The 17,751-nt window shown below is 39.5% G+C and overlaps 1 protein-coding gene across 2 annotated transcripts in view; it reads left to right on the forward strand.

The window, feature by feature from the left end:
• DYNC2H1 (dynein cytoplasmic 2 heavy chain 1) overlaps positions 1-17,751 on the forward strand; it is a 397,803-nt gene that overhangs the window by 21,414 nt on the left and 358,638 nt on the right. For both annotated transcript variants that reach the window (XM_077805779.1, XM_077805787.1), the window contains exons 11-19: positions 2,207-2,382; positions 3,996-4,191; positions 4,767-4,862; positions 7,351-7,503; positions 7,620-7,718; positions 14,198-14,337; positions 14,424-14,652; positions 15,357-15,484; positions 16,467-16,582. In XM_077805779.1, the coding sequence (XP_077661905.1) occupies positions 2,207-2,382; positions 3,996-4,191; positions 4,767-4,862; positions 7,351-7,503; positions 7,620-7,718; positions 14,198-14,337; positions 14,424-14,652; positions 15,357-15,484; positions 16,467-16,582 (1,333 nt within the window). The remainder of the gene's footprint in view (positions 1-2,206; positions 2,383-3,995; positions 4,192-4,766; positions 4,863-7,350; positions 7,504-7,619; positions 7,719-14,197; positions 14,338-14,423; positions 14,653-15,356; positions 15,485-16,466; positions 16,583-17,751) is intronic.

Raw genomic sequence — 17,751 nt, forward strand, 5'->3', positions numbered from 1 at the left:
CAAGATTCCTCAGATGATCTTAGTCTTCTTGGCATCCCGGTTGTTTCCAGTGTAGGTGGTTAGAGGAGAAAGGCCCCTGCCTGCTTCAACTGTCCTTTATTTTATACCCTTGGCCCATGTGCCTGGCAGACACTAGCCTAAGCATGTCCTGGTGGGCGTTGCTGAGTCACAGTGAAAAATCAGTTCCCTTTGTGTGGTGCTTGCATAGTTGAGTCACACAGTTGATTAATGTATGGTCAACACCCCACCTGGGCTGAGATCTTTTGCATGCCACTAGCAAACTTACAGCATATTTCAGTGACAACCATTCAGCACAATCTCGTAACTCTATACACACTAATGATATGCATACTGAGACAGAATAACCAGTTTCAACAGATCATGACCTCTCATATGATACCTTACATGGCATGCGTTGTATGAAATATCACAACCATATATGAATAATGAATATGTGGGTTACAGGGTGTCATTGTGAGGTACAGTGTATCACAGTGTTTCTTAGACCACACCCTAAATTTTTTCTTAAAATTGTTTCTGAGATTCATGTAAATGAAACTATTAATATACTGGTGTTCTTTCCAAAGCCTCATTCATCTAAAAGGGAGCCCAGGATACAATTGTTGGATGTGAAGACAGTACTATCATACTATTCAGATAAAGAGTTTTAAGTCTTCTTCTAAGTTATTTGTTTCATATGCTGGTAAATCAAAGGGAAAGACATTTCATCTCAGTTTCTGTCTAGGTGGGTTAGACAGTACATTGAAGAGTGTTATAGACGGAGGAGCTTCTCTTCCCATTCCTACTCCGCTTAGAGTTCATTCTACTAGGGCAGTAGCTATAGCTACAGCTTTTATAAACACATTCCCTTGAGATATGCAAAGCTGCTACGTAGATTACTATTCACTTTTGTGAAGCCTTGCACTTTGGATATGGCATCCAAGTTGGATGCCCAGTTTGATAGAGTGTTACTCCAATCCTTGTTTAATTAGAACTCTGCACCTTTCCATCCAGTTTACTGCACTGCTTGTCAAACTACCCCAAAAGTGGGAATATGTAGAGAATACTCAAAGAAGAAATGAAGGTTACCTGTTTGTAACCAGAGTTCTTTGAGATGGACTCTGCATATTCATACCCCCTCTACCTTCTCCATTCCTCCAGAGTCCGTATTAAAATATCAGTAGTTTTCCGCTTTAACGGTGGAAGAAACCGAGGTGGTAACGGTGCCACACCCCCTTTATACTCATATGCTCAAAACACACTTGAGCACTAGGCAGGAGGGTGGGGAAGCATGGTCACTTATTGGTCACTGCTACTAATTTCCACTGTCCTGCTGCAAGGGTTGGTGTAGGTCCCCAGAGAGTAAATATGCAGAGTTAACTTGAAGAACTCTGTTACAAGTAAGTTACCTTCATTTATTTTCATGACCAAAACAAGCTGCAGGGGCCCAAAGGCCTTTCCCCTTATGTCTCATTCTGCCTGTTCTAGGACCAGCCCCAGGAACCAAATTTCTTCCTGAAGCTCCCCTCCAACTAAGCCATCTCAGTTCTTTATAGGAATCACCCACCCCTTCCTAGCTGGATCTGATAATCAAATAGGGGTAAGATCACCATGTTACACCAATATTAAAGTGCTTGTACTAACCTTCCTTACAGTCCACCATCTGCACCTCTTCACTGTACTCTGTGCTTGGGCCTGTAGTGCAAATTTCAAAGCCTACTGGCAGGTTCCCTTGATTTTGACAAAATCCTGTTCCTTAAGATTTTGAGTGTTCATTGAGGTCTTTAGGTAACTGCAGCTGTATTCTTTTTTAAAATTTGTAAATGGAAGTTTTCTATGTAGTGTTGATATCTTTTAATGTTTGGTTTTTAATGGTCAGTGTTTGGAGGTTATACTAAAGTAAGTGACTACAGTATGTTCATGTTAGATTCAAAAAGAACTAGTGTAAAGGGTGAAAAGGACCCTGTGATTAGGGACTGTGACTTTCAATATCTGGCTCTTAAAGAGGGAACACAAATGTTCCTTGAAAATCACGTGCTTTACCAAAAGATCCCTTTCTTGGAGAGCTCCACTTATAACAATTTGCCTTTAGATGTTTTGTGTTTTGCAAATAATGATCTTTGTACTTATTGTCATGTGTCTAAAATAAAAATACAATCCAAAAGTTATGCCCCTTTCATCTTTGACAAATGGGATTGTGTTTAAGGTGGATGACGCCATCAAGATTGCAGAGGCTCTTCTTTCTGACTTGTCTGGATTTCAAACATTCCGTCAAAATGCAGATGATCTTTTAGAACAGTTTAAGGTTTACGAACAAGAACAATTTGATGGTTGGTCCAGGGACATTCAGTCAGGTTTGTCGAATCCCCGGTCAGGACTTTGGTAAGTATAAAATATTGTACGCAGTAAGAACTATTCCCAAAATCTGTATTACAGTGTAATCTAAAAAGAGCTGATGAAGACCTGTACAGTGATGCTCTGGTGTAGAAGAGAGAATAAATAAGAGAAATAAAATAAGGCAGTTCATAGCCACTTCAATGTTGTGGATTGTATCAGACTTGGTTGGTAAAGCAAAATGAAATATGTTTGGGAATATTTTTATTATTATTTTTACTTGTTATTTGTGTTACAGTAGTTCTTAGAGACTGAATGAGATTGGAGTCCCATTGTGCTAACTGCTAGACAAATATAGGATAACAGGTAGTCAGTGTCCCTTAGAGCTCACAATCTAGATAGACAAGGCAGACAGAAGATGAATTGATGAAAGCCATTAAAATACTCATTCATGAGATTATCTTTAAAATCATGAGATTTAAAAAAAATGTGGGAGTAGCCAGTTCTTTTTATTTACCTTCTGTTTTTTTGAAGCCTTAAGACACACTTGGGTTATTCTTCCAATCTTTCCTCTGCAGACATGAGGGCTACCAACTTAATTTTAAAAAAATGAAAGATGAGATTCTTACATACCGGTATTCACCTGAGAGTTGGCAACAGTGAAGAGTTACAACAAACAAGCCAGATGAATAGTGTGATGCCTGACAAGGTTTTGCTTTTTGTTAGGCTTTTTTTAAAATGGGTTTGTTGAGAGAGGATTAGCTAAATTGAAAACAAGAGAGAGGAGGCATTGAAGAGAGGGAGGCAAGGGTAATGAGGCAGAGGAAAGAGGGTGAGAAAAGGAGGAAGGGGAGCATGGAGGGCAGAAGGAATAAAGCTGAAGAGAAATGACTGAGGAGCGCTGGGAGAGGGTCGATACAAACAGCCAGTTAGCACAGGAGTGAGATTGTCAAGTGCAAAAACTGAAGATAGTCTGATGCCAGTATTAGTATCTGACAATATGCTGCAAATGCTTCTGCTAGCTTGAGTCTCTGGCCCTTGGGCTGGTTCTCATAGAGTAATAGACTTTAAGGCCCTCTCCATTCCATGAGCAAAAATGACTGAGGAACTCTGGTGTCCCCAGAGGTGGAGAGTCCTCTCTGCATAGTTCTTGGTATAGGGGATTTGTGGCTCATCTTTTCTTCCCCCACCAGTATTGCTGTGTCTGATGCAAATGTTTCTGTATCTGCTGCTGGTGGTCTGAGTCTCTGATCCTCAGGCTGGCTCTGCCCTGGAATTTCTCTCTTCCTCCATCTCACATGGCTGAGTGTCACGTGAGCCCTGTCACATTCAGACTGGAAGTCCCCTTGCATGGTTGTGAATCCAAAGAGTGCTCAGAGTAGCCCTGGATGGAAACTAAAGAAACAATGTGTATTATAACATGCCTGACAATCTTCTGAGTAAAAACAAATGTTAAAATGAAGTTCTGTTATGTGTTGCCCTTGTTGCTAGTCTTCAGAGGTTTTGGATAGTAATAGAGGTGACTGGATTAACATCAAGAATCATAGAGTGAACAACTTCAAAATAAAAAATAGTCAGAAAAAAGTAAATGTTATCCAGCATTTTGGAAAGGATCCTGGACAAATAATACTTGGTAATTTTTAATGTTAATTTTGGTTTAGCATGCAAGCTAGTAGTCCTATTATGGAGTTGGATCATTGTGATGGAGAATTAAAAATACATTATTCAGATCGTTTGGTGACTCTCCTAAGAGAAGTACGTCAATTATCTGCACTTGGCTTTGTTATTCCTGCTAAAATACAGCAAGTTGCAAACACTGCACAAAAATTCTGCAAGCAAGCAGTTATCCTCAAGCAGGTATGAGATAATAAACCATAACCACTATCTGTACTGATTTCTATGCGTTAATGGTAGAGTATTTCCAGACCATTATGTTGTCATTTGATTATCAGGCTAATAAGCTTTCTGCTATAACCCTTTGTCTTTATTAAAGCTACAGTGTGTTTCTTGAACAATTTAAAAACATTAAATGATGATAATATTGGAAATAAATTTAATCCTAAAAACTGAACAAAAATAAAGAAATAGACACACATAAATGTTTAGTGCAGTATTAAAAATTAACCTGTTTTTGAAATTGACTATGAGACATTACAATAAAGAGAGCCATTTGCAATTTTCCACTTAAGGTAAATATAGCCTTTTTAGGTGCAAATTTATAATTGCTAGGGCCAGCCACTAAAGGGAGACATGATCACATGCTCTAAAATGGCGTATTATATATACTTGTTAAATATCTTATTAAAAATCATATTGATAAAGTGTAAGTCTTGAAAATATTGGAATTGGCAATACTCTCAGGAATATATTGTAAGTATTAAAAACTATTGGCATATAAATGCTGCTTATCGTAAATCCTATTTGTTTCATAGGTGGCACATTTTTACAATTCAATTGATCAACAGATGATTCAGAGTCAGAAGCCAATGATGTTACAGTCTGCCTTAGCATTTGAACAGATAATTAAGGTAAAGGAATCCTTCTTTGTTGCTTTAAGCTTTGGCAATGTATTTCATGTGCCCTTATCTTTTTGTGATTATTTATTAGCCTGTTGATTTTATAACTGCAACTTTTTAGTGACCAAGAACGTCTCTTTCATCTGCACTTAGCTAGACAATTATGACCATTTCTTTCAGATACGGTTCTTTCCACAGTTACTTATGCTTTTTTTACCTTCATATTTGATTATTATAATGTGCTTTTTATCCTTAAAGACCAGTTGGAAGCTACAGATGGGGCAGAATGTGGCTGTGTGCTTCAGTAATGGTGGTGGTATGAAAAATATTACAGCTGTTCTCAGAAATTTGCACTGGTTTCCTATTTACTTTCAGGTGCAATTCAAGAACTGTAAAGCACTATATGATTTGGGTCCTGGTTTTCCAAGAGGCTCTCTATTTATTACTATGACTATTGAGGTCAACTGAGGACAGGCCTCAGCTTTGAACATTTTGGGGCTGGAAGCAGATTACTCTTCTTGAAGTGCTCATGAGTGCTCTTCCTGTAAGCTCAAAATAGCTTGGTTTTGTTGCCCTTTAGGGCATTTTGTAAGGTCCACATAGTTACCGAGGCCTTTGCTTGGTGTGTATGTGTGTGGTGGGGAGGCTTGCAGGTGATGCCTATAAGGACCAACTTGGGGTAAAAGTGTAATTTCTTATATCTTGACAAATCATGTATATTATTTTAATTTAATTTAATTTAAATTTTTTAATTTTAATTTATTATTTTTAATTTTCTGCAACCCCTTTCTTTTTTAACAGTTTTTGTCTATTCAGTACATATGAGATATATATATATATATATATATATATAAGGTGTTTATTCTTGAAATGAAATTAATTAAAAGGAATAGTTTAGCTCTTACGTCTCTAAAAACATAGATCATCAAAAAATGTGGCTTTTGGAATTCTCTCCCTCTTTAGGTTTATGATTTCTGAGACTATTTGGACTGTTTGAAAATAAACAGCTTATAATTTTAGATGAAAAATTAAAAATTCTCTATATGCATTTGTTTTTTCACTTATGGATACTATTTGTTACTGTGGGTTAATGGTCAAAGACTTTAATATTTTTGTTTTGTGAACAAGGTGTTGGTTTACAGTCATTTAAGAAAAAGCTCACCATTTTTTAAAGGAAGTACTAGAACCTTATTTTAAGGAGTTTGAAATATAGATTTTTAGAAAGTGTCCAAATTCGTGACATTCATGTATTTTTTTTCTTTTCTTCCTTCCCATCCCCTACTTTAAAGGGATATTATCACTTTAAAACTTTACCCTATTGTCTGAATTTATTTAACATAACATTGGTACAGATAACTCTTGAGATTACTATAAGAGAAAGACTGAAGAATTTTTTCCTCTATTTTTGCTGTTTATTTACTTTATTCATTGACAAACATTCTGTACATCATGAGTTTCACTGTATCCTGGGTATAGTCTGGTATGATCCTCTGTTCTGCTTGGGCCCCTTTATGCTATGAAAAGGCCTGAGTGCTGCAAAGAGGCTCTAAGAGCCCCATATCTAATTAAGGAAGGTTCCCCAGTGCAAGCACTGTTGAAGGCAGCTGGAACGGGGCCTCCAGAGAACTCCTCACAAGCCCTGGCATAGCTGGGGACTGGAGGGACATGTCAGGGGTGGGGTCACAGCATGCGGTGCTGTGGAGATTGGAGGTCACTGTGGCTCATAGGGCAGTCTGGGGAGGCTGCTATAACTTAGACAGTCTTCCAGGACTAACTGCAGGTTGCAGTGGAGGTCTCTCCAGCCACCAGAATGGCCCAGGATTGGAGGGCACAAAGATGGCTTCAAGCCATTATGTCCCGTCCTTCCCCCCCCCGGGGCTGCAGATCATGTGCTGCATCTCTTAAGTCCGGAATGTATTCAAAATCTCATTCAAGCATAGCCCTTCTTCTATAATTTTTAAAATATAACCTTAGCAAGATATGTTCCAAAACCAAGTTAAAATACAAAAATGCCTATGTCATCCAGATAAACTGCAAGTCAGGTCGTCTGACAATAGGAGTTTTTACAATGTACTTTTAAACAGTTACTACTTTCATGGAGAATGTGTAAATTTGGAGAAGTAACTAGTTGTGGATCAGTTCATGGTTCACTTTGAGCAAAGATGCAAGGGAGCAGAGGGGATGTGTGGCATACCTGTGCCGTCCCAGGCTGTGCGTAGTGGCTAGGCATCTCTGTCAGGTTGGCGGGGAGTGGGCAGAGCTTTGATTCCTCCCCCCTTAACCCACTCACTGATTTAGTTACACTGGTGTGTTACAGAGCATATGCTGCGACAATATACTCCTTTCTGGAGCTGTAGGGAGACTGTGAGAGAGATTGACTCAAATTCACAAACTCCTTCTGAAGCTGTCCCTTACTGTGGCCTAGATTGCAAACTGATGATTTAGCTCTATATTTGTCTTTAAACCTTGCAGCATTTGCTTCTTTATTTTTCCCCCCCAGCATTCGAAAGCTGGCTCTGGGGGAAAGACACAGATAACATGGGATAACCCTAAAGAATTAGAAGCATATATTCAAAAACTACAAGCTGCTGCTGAACGGCTTTCCAGTGAAAACAGAAAACTAAGAAAGTGGCATACTAACTTCATTGAAAAGGTATGTTTTATTAATGAAACTGAAATAACCTTTTCTGGACCGTACTTTCTTCCGTTTTCATTGACGACAAATCAATAGTACGATATTTAGCACATTTTAAATTCTTTTTTCTACAGGTTGTAGTTCTCATGAATATTGATCTACTGCGGCAGCAGCAGCGTTGGAAAGATGGACTACAGGAACTTAGATCTGGTTTCGCCAGCCTTGAGTCACAGGCATGATTTAATTATTGTATTGTAGGCTATGAAGTAATTTTCAGTAACGAGGAATTAATAATAAAAATGCAAAGGTGAACTACAAAGCTTTTGTTCCAAAAACCTAAGATCCCAAGGCAGCATAGGATATATGTGTAGACTTTAAATTTAGACATGCATTTACTTTTTAAATCAGTGGTTTTCAACCTTTTTACACCCAAGATCACTTTTTGAATTTAAGGGTAACCGAGGATCTACCCCACCCCTTCCCTAAAGCCCCACCCCACTCACTCCATCTCCCCCTCTCTCTGTCACTTGCTCTCCCCCACCCTCACTCACTTTCACTGGGCTGGGGTAAGGGGTTGGGGTTCGGGAGGGGGTGTGGGCTCTGGGCTGGGGCTGAGGGCTCCACAGTCTGGAAGGGGGCTCTGGGCTGAGCCTGGGGCAGGGGGCTGAGGTGCAGGAGGGGGTGAGGGGTGCAGGAGGTGGTTCAGGGTGCTGGCTCTGGGACGGGGGTCAGGGCTGGAGATTAGGGTGTAGGAGGGGGTATGGGTGCTGGCTCCTGGAGGGGCTCAGTGCTGGAGTGCAGGAGGGGGTTGAGGGTGCAGGAGGGGGTTTGGGGTGCTAGCTCTGGGAGGGGGCTCAGGGCTGGGGCTTGGGGTGTGGCCTTCCGCCTGGCTGCACGGACCTCCAGCAGCTCCCGGTCAGCGGCACAGCGTGGCTGCCACTGAGGCAGGCTCCCTGCCTACCTTGGCCCCACATGGCTCTTGGAAAGCTCCAACGTGCCCCTTGTGGCCCCAGGGTGGGGGGTAGCACGTGGCTTGGCGCACTTCCCCTCTCTGCAAGCAATGCCTCCGCAGCTCCCATTGGCCAAAGCTCCCCATTCCTGGCCAATGGGAGCTGTGGGGGTGGTGCTTACAGGTATGAACAGTGTGCGTAGGGAGACCCCTGCCTCCGCCCACCCGTGGGGTTGTACTGGTCGCTTCCGGGAGCAGTGTGGGGCCAGGGCAAGCAGGGAGCCTGTCTTAGTGGCAGCCCCACTGTGCAGATGGAGATTGCGATTGACCAGTTGGTGACCACTGTTTTAAATAATGATGAGGGTTTTTTTTTCTTTCCTTACCTGCCAAGTCCTAATTACACAGTACCATATTTTAACAATAAGAGTTGGTGACACTGCTACTACATAAGCCAAAGCAAGGAATGCTCTTCTTTTGAAATACCATTTAAATCAATGGGAGTTTTTCTATTGACATCAGATTTGAGGACTTCAGTAGCTCAGACATAGGTGAGAGGTTTTTCGCAGGAGTGGGTGGGTGAGATTCTGTGGCCTGCGTTGTGCAGGAGGTCAGACTAGATGATCCTGATGGTCCCTTCTGACCTTAATATCTATGAATCAGCAGTTATGGAATTATACACTTAAATGGTTGTGATATCCTTAGCAAACCTGGAATACTATAGTCAGGTGTTTGCAGGTAGGCAAAGGAAATATTCAGCTTGTATTTTCTTTGCAATGTCTGTTACCAACTCCTGAATTGCACAGTATGAATAATGAATAAACCCGCAGTTCTCAAACTTCATTGCACCGCAATCCCCTTCTGACAACAAACATTATTACATGACCCTGGGCGGGGGAGGGGGTGTGTGGAGCCAGATCCCTGCTGTCCTGAGCTGAAGCCCTTGGACTTTGGCTTCAGCTTGGGGTGGTGGGGCTCAGGCTTCAGTCCCAGACCCCAGCAAGTCTAATGCTGGCCCCGGTGACCCCATTAAAATTGGGTCGCAACCCACTTTGGGCCCGATCCACAGTTTGAGAACCACTGAAATAAACTAAGCACGTTTTTGATTCTTCACATATTCTGCTAGTACTTTTGTTTCCTAATTGTTTTTTATAAATTCAATTTTTAAAGCTTTGCAATTTTACCTTGAAGTCAATATATTTTTTAAAACTTTAATAATTTCACTATTCTTGTAAAAGCTGTTTGTGTGCTGTTTTGTAATATTTAGGGAAATGAACTAAAAGAAAAACATTTTTCTGCTGAACAGCTTTTCTCCTCCTCAAATGGGTAATGCCTGTCACCTGTGGAATTCAGAGGTAGTCAAGCATTGTTGATGGAGGCTCCAGAATTAAGGCCATCTTTCAACTCAGCCCACTGGAAACTTTTCCCCTAGTGGTGGAACAAGTTGGTGGTTCGTTTTTTCTTGATCACTTGGTTCTATAATTTTAATTTTTATTCATTTCCATGCAGAAGCATTTGAAAAAATGGAACAAGGGTCCAGTAATTAGAGCATTAGATTAGGACTTTGGAGACCTGGGTTCAAGTCACTGATCCTCCACAGGCTTCCTGTGTGACTTTGGGCAAATCACTTAACTTTTCTGTGTCTCAGTTCCCCATCTGCAAAAATTTGGATGATAGGAGTGCTCTACCTCACAGGGATTTTTTGAACATAAATACATTAAAGATTGTGAAGCACTCAGATATGATAATAGGACCCATATACGCCTAAGATATATAGATGTTCAAAATGGGTCCTGGTTTACTGAGTAAAGCCCTGAGTGGTACCGGATTTCAGTATTATTTTTTTGACAATTTTTTCTTGATGTAGTTAGCTGTAAGGATATTTGAGGAAACATTCGAGAAATTAGTAGCTGAGAATGCAGAGAGGTCTCAAGCCTCACCATCAAATATAGCATAGCAATCCCCTGGTTGCTATCAACACCAAGTGTATTCAAAAGGAGACTATTGCCGTACCAGAAAGAAAAATCTAGAGCAGAAGTTCCCCACAAAGACCAAATTAAGTTTTCTTCCAAAACCAACAAAATCCTCATAATTAGAGGAAATGAGTGTTTGTGCATGAAAAGTTTGCAATTCCTGTACAATATTTTTCCATTTGATATACTGTCTCCACCCAGACACTTTGGCTAGTGGTAGTAACAACAAGGCTCAGGCCAAAAGTCATAAATATTTACCCGTTCCTGAACAACATCCCAATCAGCGCCGTGTCCAGAGAAACAGACCCACACATAACATGCTTGCTGCTGGAAAGGATTCATACCCACCAGTTCTTCGAAATCAACAGATCCTTTTCAACACAATACAGAAAATTGCTCATCTAGGGGTCAAAATAGACATGTCTCTGTCTGTAATTTTACCACTATAGTAAAGATTCTCTCAGATCAAAAACTTCATTGCATCAGTCATTTTCTGGCAGTTGTCATGCATAGCTAGTTATCTCCAGCAGCCAGGATAGTTGGTGCCATGCATTTGTTTCATTTTCTGAAAATGTGCCTTGGGAAATTCCTTCTGAAGATATGGAATAACTCACTAGATGCAATGCAAAATTAGGCATCATTCCTGCATCACATCTGAATGCCCCTTTGTGGGTAGACAGTACAGACAATGTGCTGAAAACCAACCCAGTTGTTACTCTAGACCCTTTCTTACTTGCAGTGGGCAGGGGAAGCATACCTGCAGGATAGGTAGCATACTGGAAGACAAGATGACCAAGGGGTTATGGTCTCTCTCTCTCTCAAAAATGAAAAACATCTAGCTCTCTTAACCTCACACTTTGTGCACCTCACAGATTTTTAGCATCTCAGAGTATAGATCCTTTTAATTTACTTTGACAGCTCTAAAACATAGAAATGGCCTTACAGGAGCAAACCAGTAGTACATTGAGTCCAATATTGTTTATGAGAGAGAGACCAATACCAGCTGCATCAAAGGAAGATGCAAGGAACTCTATATGGGCAGTTATAGAATAACTTGCCCCCAAGCAAAGTTTTGTTCTTCTACCTGTTAGTTAGAAGTTGACTTATGCTCTGAACTTGAATGTTTATTTCCCTTTTAGGGAGTAATAGAGGGCAAAGCTTCTCTCAGAGGCAATGGAAGTAATGTTCTGGGCAGAGAGGAGTATTATCATCATTGTCATTGTCTTGGCAAATCTCACAGAGACATAGCCTCCTTGCAGATTGAGTACCACCTGGATCTATCTCTAGCTAGGTTCTTGAGATGGTCTGGATGGATATACAGTTTATGTCCATCGTAGGTGTTCTCATCGTGCCACCGAAGCTTTTGGCAACTACATGATTGCTTTGTAGTGGCAGTGTAGTGGCTTTCCTTTGTAATCATGTTTAGTAATTCATTGGTCTTCCATCCTGATAATCTGCTGCCTGTCAGGACAGTTCAAATAAAAGATACATAAATGAGGAAAAAGAGAGAGCTGGAGTCCTTCTAGTCCACTAACAAAAAATGCATATGTTTTTGCATTTGATAGAGAACCAAGGAACATCCATTGCATCATCACAAAGACCAGACATATTGAAGCAATAGTTAACAGTTAACAGTCTGGGTATTAAAAGAGAAGAATAATTTGGAAGGAATTCTCTGTTAATCTCATTGATACATTTTGGTATCGAGACAGAACTCATGGAGGAAATTTCATTTATTGATCTGGTCAGGTTTCATTTCTGTTGTGAAGGGATGCAAAAAACTCTCAGAGGAAAGGACGGTTTCTTGTTTGTAAATGGGACCCTGGCCCAATGGGTCCCTGGCCTCTAGATGTTACCATAATACTAACAAATAATTAAAAGAATCAGAAAGTTCTGGTGATCTCAGCTGCACTAGAGTTTCTTCAGGATATTTGGTGGGGGTCCTAAAACCAAACATCATAACAGGATAATGGTTTGACAGGCATATCAGACTCCCCAGCTGAGTATCACATGTCAAAATTAATCAGATTGATAGATTAGACAAGCCTATGGCAGCCTTTTTAGTTGCCATTACCTCCAAAAGATGGGTTTTGAAATTAGTTCAATTATCTTTTCAAGAGCCAAACTGCTGTTGTCATGAGAAAATGTCTTACTGCTCCAGAAACCTTTCTGCCCAAGGTAAATTCTTCTTTCCACAGTCCCTGGGAAATAGTTCTGTCATAATTTGTTCCAAACCTGGCACTCTCTTGGAAAGGTTGTGGCATAAATGGAAATTCCTAGAGCTCTAAAGCATACAGAGTATACGCACCAATTTCCCCTGTTCATCTTATTCCATCCAAAATGGCAGGGTCTTAGGGCCTCTATGCAGGCAACATGTTAAAATCCTGTACCAGTTGACATGCTATGCATTTGGGAAACCATTCATGGAGAGAATTGGGGTTCCCTTTACAAGATACTTAATTGCATTGTGAGAAGAAATAGTCTGAGCCTCATCCAAGGAAGATTTGCAAAGTGGCTTTCCATTCCTCTGCAGAACCATCCTTTAGTAGAAAGATGCTGCAAATAATTCCTTAAATTACAAAGCTCTTGCATCAGGTGGAGAAACTTCCATTTCTGCTTATTATTCTGCTGTAATAATAATTACAATTCTGCTTTGTCCTCTCCTTCTTCTGTGAATTACTGTTCACTACTTCCCATTTATTATATATGAGGAGAGTAGCTGTGCAGCAGAATGAGAAATTTCTTATCTGATAGTGTTCTTTCTGTTAACAGCTCTCCTCATTCACCCCACTCTGGTAGTCTCGTAAATGACCAGAATGCAATTTGTAACGTGTTAACATTTTTCTCTAAAGAGGGACTTAAACATAATTGCCTCCTTATACAGTTTTAGATTGGTTTCTTAATTGATGGAGTGTTTCTAGAGCTTTGGAAGAACTCTTCTGTGGGCCTTAGTTCAAAGGTGGGGCTCAGACCTGGAGACTCCAGGAACAACTTTAGACTGTCTGAATTCCACAGGTGAGAGGAATAATCCATTTGTGATGAATGAGGACAGAAACTGTTAACAGAAAAAGAATGATCCGTTAAGAAATTTATTGTTCCTTTTGTCCTTTGAAAATTTGCTGCAGTAGTGTGATTGGTTTACTAAGTAACTTTTTACTGACGTTGAAGTGCTTGTTATAGCTGTAGACTTCCTCACAGTGCACAATACAACAGATTCCAGTAAAATTCTCTTTAATCACTCCTGCTAATGTGCTTTCTTCCTCCTGTAGAAACTGTCTTCAGTGACTAATGTCCTTGCTTTGAGAGACAACATCTAAAATCTATTTATTAAGTAATACTAATTCTTCAAATCACACAGGATTTTCAATAACCGGTACCTAAAGATAGGCTTCTAAATCATAGGAACATAGGTATTTTCACACTGGATCAGACCCGTAGCTCATCTAGTTCAGTACCCTATTTCCAACTGTGGCCTGTACCAGATGCTTCAGAGGAAGGTGCAGGCACTCCACAGTAGACAGATGTGAGATAATGTGCTTCCATAAAGACCTCATCCTAACATTTAATAGATTTTGTCTTAAGCCCTGAAGCATGAGATATTTTTATCCCTAACAAAACTCTTTGTTTGCACTAAGTGTTACAACACTTTTTCTTATTGTCCATATAATCATCTTGTCCCTCTTTGAATCTTATTAAGTTCCTGGGCTCAATGACATCTTGTGGCACTAGTTCCACAGTCTAATTATGCACTGAGGAAAGATATATAGATTAAATAAATGTTATTACATTTTAGGGTTTCCTTCCTCGTGATATGAAAGCATGGAGACAACACTGGAATCATCAACTCTATAAAGCTCTGGAGCATCAATATCAAATGGGTTTGGAGGCACTCAATGAGAATCTACCAGAAATAAATATTGATTTAACTTATAAGTAAGATATTTTTTCCTATTGTTAAAATATTGTAGCTGGAAATTGTCTAAAATATTAATTTTTATATGGTTTGTTTCTCTCTCTAGACAAGGAAGATTACAATTCAAACCTCCTTTTGAAGAAGTACGAGCTAGATACTACAGAGAAATGAAGAGGTTCATCTCCCTTCCAAATCAGTTTAGAGGAGTGAGTGAAACAGAAGAGGAGTCCATCTTCACTGTTATGACTGAAAGAAATGCAAGTGGATTTCTGACTACTTTCAATAAAGCAGAGAATTTGTTCAGAAGACTGGCAGAAGTTTCAAACCAATTTAAGGTTTGTACAGTATTTTGATTGAGTAAGACTTATCATTTTAGACCTAATTACAATTATTTTAGGGATGAATCAGTTTAGAAGAAGTGGAACATTGATTTTTGTTAGTCTCTGTCATAGGTGCTGTAACTAGGGGTGCTGAGGGTGCTGCAGCACCCCCTGGCTTGAAGTAGTTTCCATTATATACAAGGTTTACAGTGTCATTCAATGGCTCTCAGCACTCCCACTATAAAAATTGTTCCAGCACCCCTGGTTTCTGTACATTCTGGTCCTGATTTAGCAAAGCACTTCACATGTGCTTAATTTTAAGCATATGAGTAAGTCCATCCCTAGTCAACAAAACCCTTAAGCACATGCCTACCTTGAAGCATATTTGTAGTTCCCATTGAAATCTTAATATTGTAAGAGACTGTCTCCCCTTGTTCAAGGTTTGTTTTACAGTATCATTAAAAAGTGTGGCCATGTCATACCAGTCTATGCCTTCTGCTTTGAGCACTGACTAATGGAAAGTATCTTTGTGTGAAGAAGAGAACCTCCATTTGTTATGGTTAAAATGATTGAGTTGAAAGGGTGCAAAATATTTTAACAAATGATAGATTAAGAATATAAAAAGAGATTACTCTTTTTATTAATATTCATGTCAAGTAATGTTTCATAATCTTAACCTCTTACTTATTTTCCTCATAATCAAATACAATGTTGAAAAGGAATGGACTATAATTGGACAAGTAGATATGGAAACTCTGGTGGAAACACATCTTTCTGGTGAACAAGACTGGGAAAAAAACTTTAAAGCGTTAAAAGGGAAAGGGAAAGAAGTGGAACGCCTTCCAAGGTACAGTTTACCTAAACATTTTTGTGTGTGAACAATGGACTCTTTCACTGGCCAATCACTGTAGTGTAAATAGTGTAATAGAAATATATGTTCTATATGAAAAAAATTAGGCAGGATTTCAGCACTGCTTTTTAACGTCTGTGTACCATTATAATTTTTTTAACTCCTTGTTCTTCAGATTAGTGTTACAGAATTTTATGACTTTGAGTCCAATCCAACTCCCACTGAAATCAATTGAAAGACTCCCATTGACTTCATGGGAATTGTAGATTCCTTATAGATTAAGGCCTGATCAAACACATACAGCTCTTAACAGTTGAATTCATGAAGTACTGTTCCAGTTAATAAGTACTTGGGGCCTTTAGGGCCTGATGTTGCAAACACTTATGCTCATGAGTAATACATATGCCTAGTATTTGTAGGATTGGGCCCTGAGGCCTTGATCCCATATTGAGATATGCCAGTGTGGACCCTTGTATCTGTGAATTCCCATCCACATGGATGTCAGTGCGCTGCAAGAGTGCAGAAGTCTGGGTTAGCAGATACTCTTGCAGGATCAAGATCTAAAGCCCCAATCCTCCCAGTACTTAAGAATGTACTTTACTTTATTCATGTGTAGTAGCCCCTGTGACTTCAGTGACACTATTCATGTGTAAAGTTAAGCACATGCATAAGTATTTGCAGGGTCAGGGTCTTAGCTTGTAATTGCTTCCAGTAAAATTGTATATACAGTTATTGTAGTATTTGAACATAATTACATATACACACATTAAGCCACATTTATTTATGCACTTCTATATGAACAATTTTCTTAGTAAAATATTAAGTTGTAAAACTATGAAAATATTGAAGATAATGTATAAAGTATTGAAATGACAGTTTTTAAAGTTTATTATATAATAAGTATCATAAAGAGCATATTACCTTTAATCTTTTCTCTTTTTATTTTATATTTTGGAATTTGTTATATTGAATCTTGAAGCACCATCAAGATAGATTGTTTAATTGTTAATTGCAATCCTGTGAAGACTGTGATTGATGATCTTATACAGAAGCTCTATGATGTTCTTGTCCTGTCTTTAAGAAAGTCCATACAAGGTAAATAAGTGGTGGCTGATTGGTGGTGTTTTTTTTTTTTTTGGCTTTTGCTTTTGTTGTGTTTGTTATATATAGTAACCTTTTTATTTAACAAAAATCTTTTATCCTTGGGAAAACTGAAGTACCAAAGTTGTTTTGGAGCAAAAGTAGTATGTTTTTAGTTTTCCATTAAGGGCCTGATACAAAACCCTTCAAAGTCAATGTTTATCTTTTCCTTTGACTTCTTTGGGCTTTGGATAAGATGCTGTAAACTTAATTTGGCCAAAAACTATGCCAGAAATAACCACATCTATATGAAATTTCTTGTGTATTACTCTTCTAGAGAAGCATTCTTGAAAGTTTGAGGGTAGTTGAGGCTAGGGAATGGACAGAACTCCTGCTCCATCCCTACAACGGTACAGGGGAATGATATAGGCCAGTAGCAAATTACTGTCCACCATGGAGCAAGAGGGATGGGGGAGGGAACTGTATCTCGAAGGGATGTCCTTGAGGTACAGTGTCTAATGGTGTTGCTCCTAGATGCAATGCTGCTTACACATCACCAAATGTATAGTACTGTGCCTTAAGGCACAATCTAGCCCAGAGATTCTCACAACAAATTTTTTGGTGGCCTCAGAGTACGGCCACCAACTCTTGCTGGTGGCCACACTGACAATTTTTCCTGAAATACCTAATTAGCTTTAGGAAAAACAAATAAATATGCACATAAAAGTGTCCAAATCATTGTAATTTATTTATGTAGGGGTTTTTTTTTGGTAGACTCAATAATAAAAATATACAATTGTCTCTATTCTTTACTGGACCTGAACAGAATAGAAACACAAATAAGGTGCTTTGCACGTTCTTGTCTTTTTTGTTGTTTCTTTTGCTTTTTTGGTTGCTAGCTAGTAAATCTCCTTCTGTGAAAAGTGATATTTGTATGTTAACATCACTTTTCACAGCCGCACAGCTAGCTACTAAGTCTGCTGTGAAAAGGGGTATTAACAAATACAAATATCCCTTTTCACAGCAGATTTACTCAGCCCTGACAAGCCCAGGGACAGATTAAGTCCTGGATGGGGAGGTGGATAGGGAGGCAACAGGGGCCAGGGGAGTGGGGAGTTGAACCCAGGGGACGGGAGCCTGAAGCCCTGTGCCTGGGGGATGGAGCCCAAAGCCCCAGGGCTGAA

This window comes from Eretmochelys imbricata, chromosome 1, assembly GCF_965152235.1.
Source record: "Eretmochelys imbricata isolate rEreImb1 chromosome 1, rEreImb1.hap1, whole genome shotgun sequence".
In the NCBI taxonomy this organism is placed as follows: domain Eukaryota; kingdom Metazoa; phylum Chordata; order Testudines; family Cheloniidae; genus Eretmochelys; species Eretmochelys imbricata.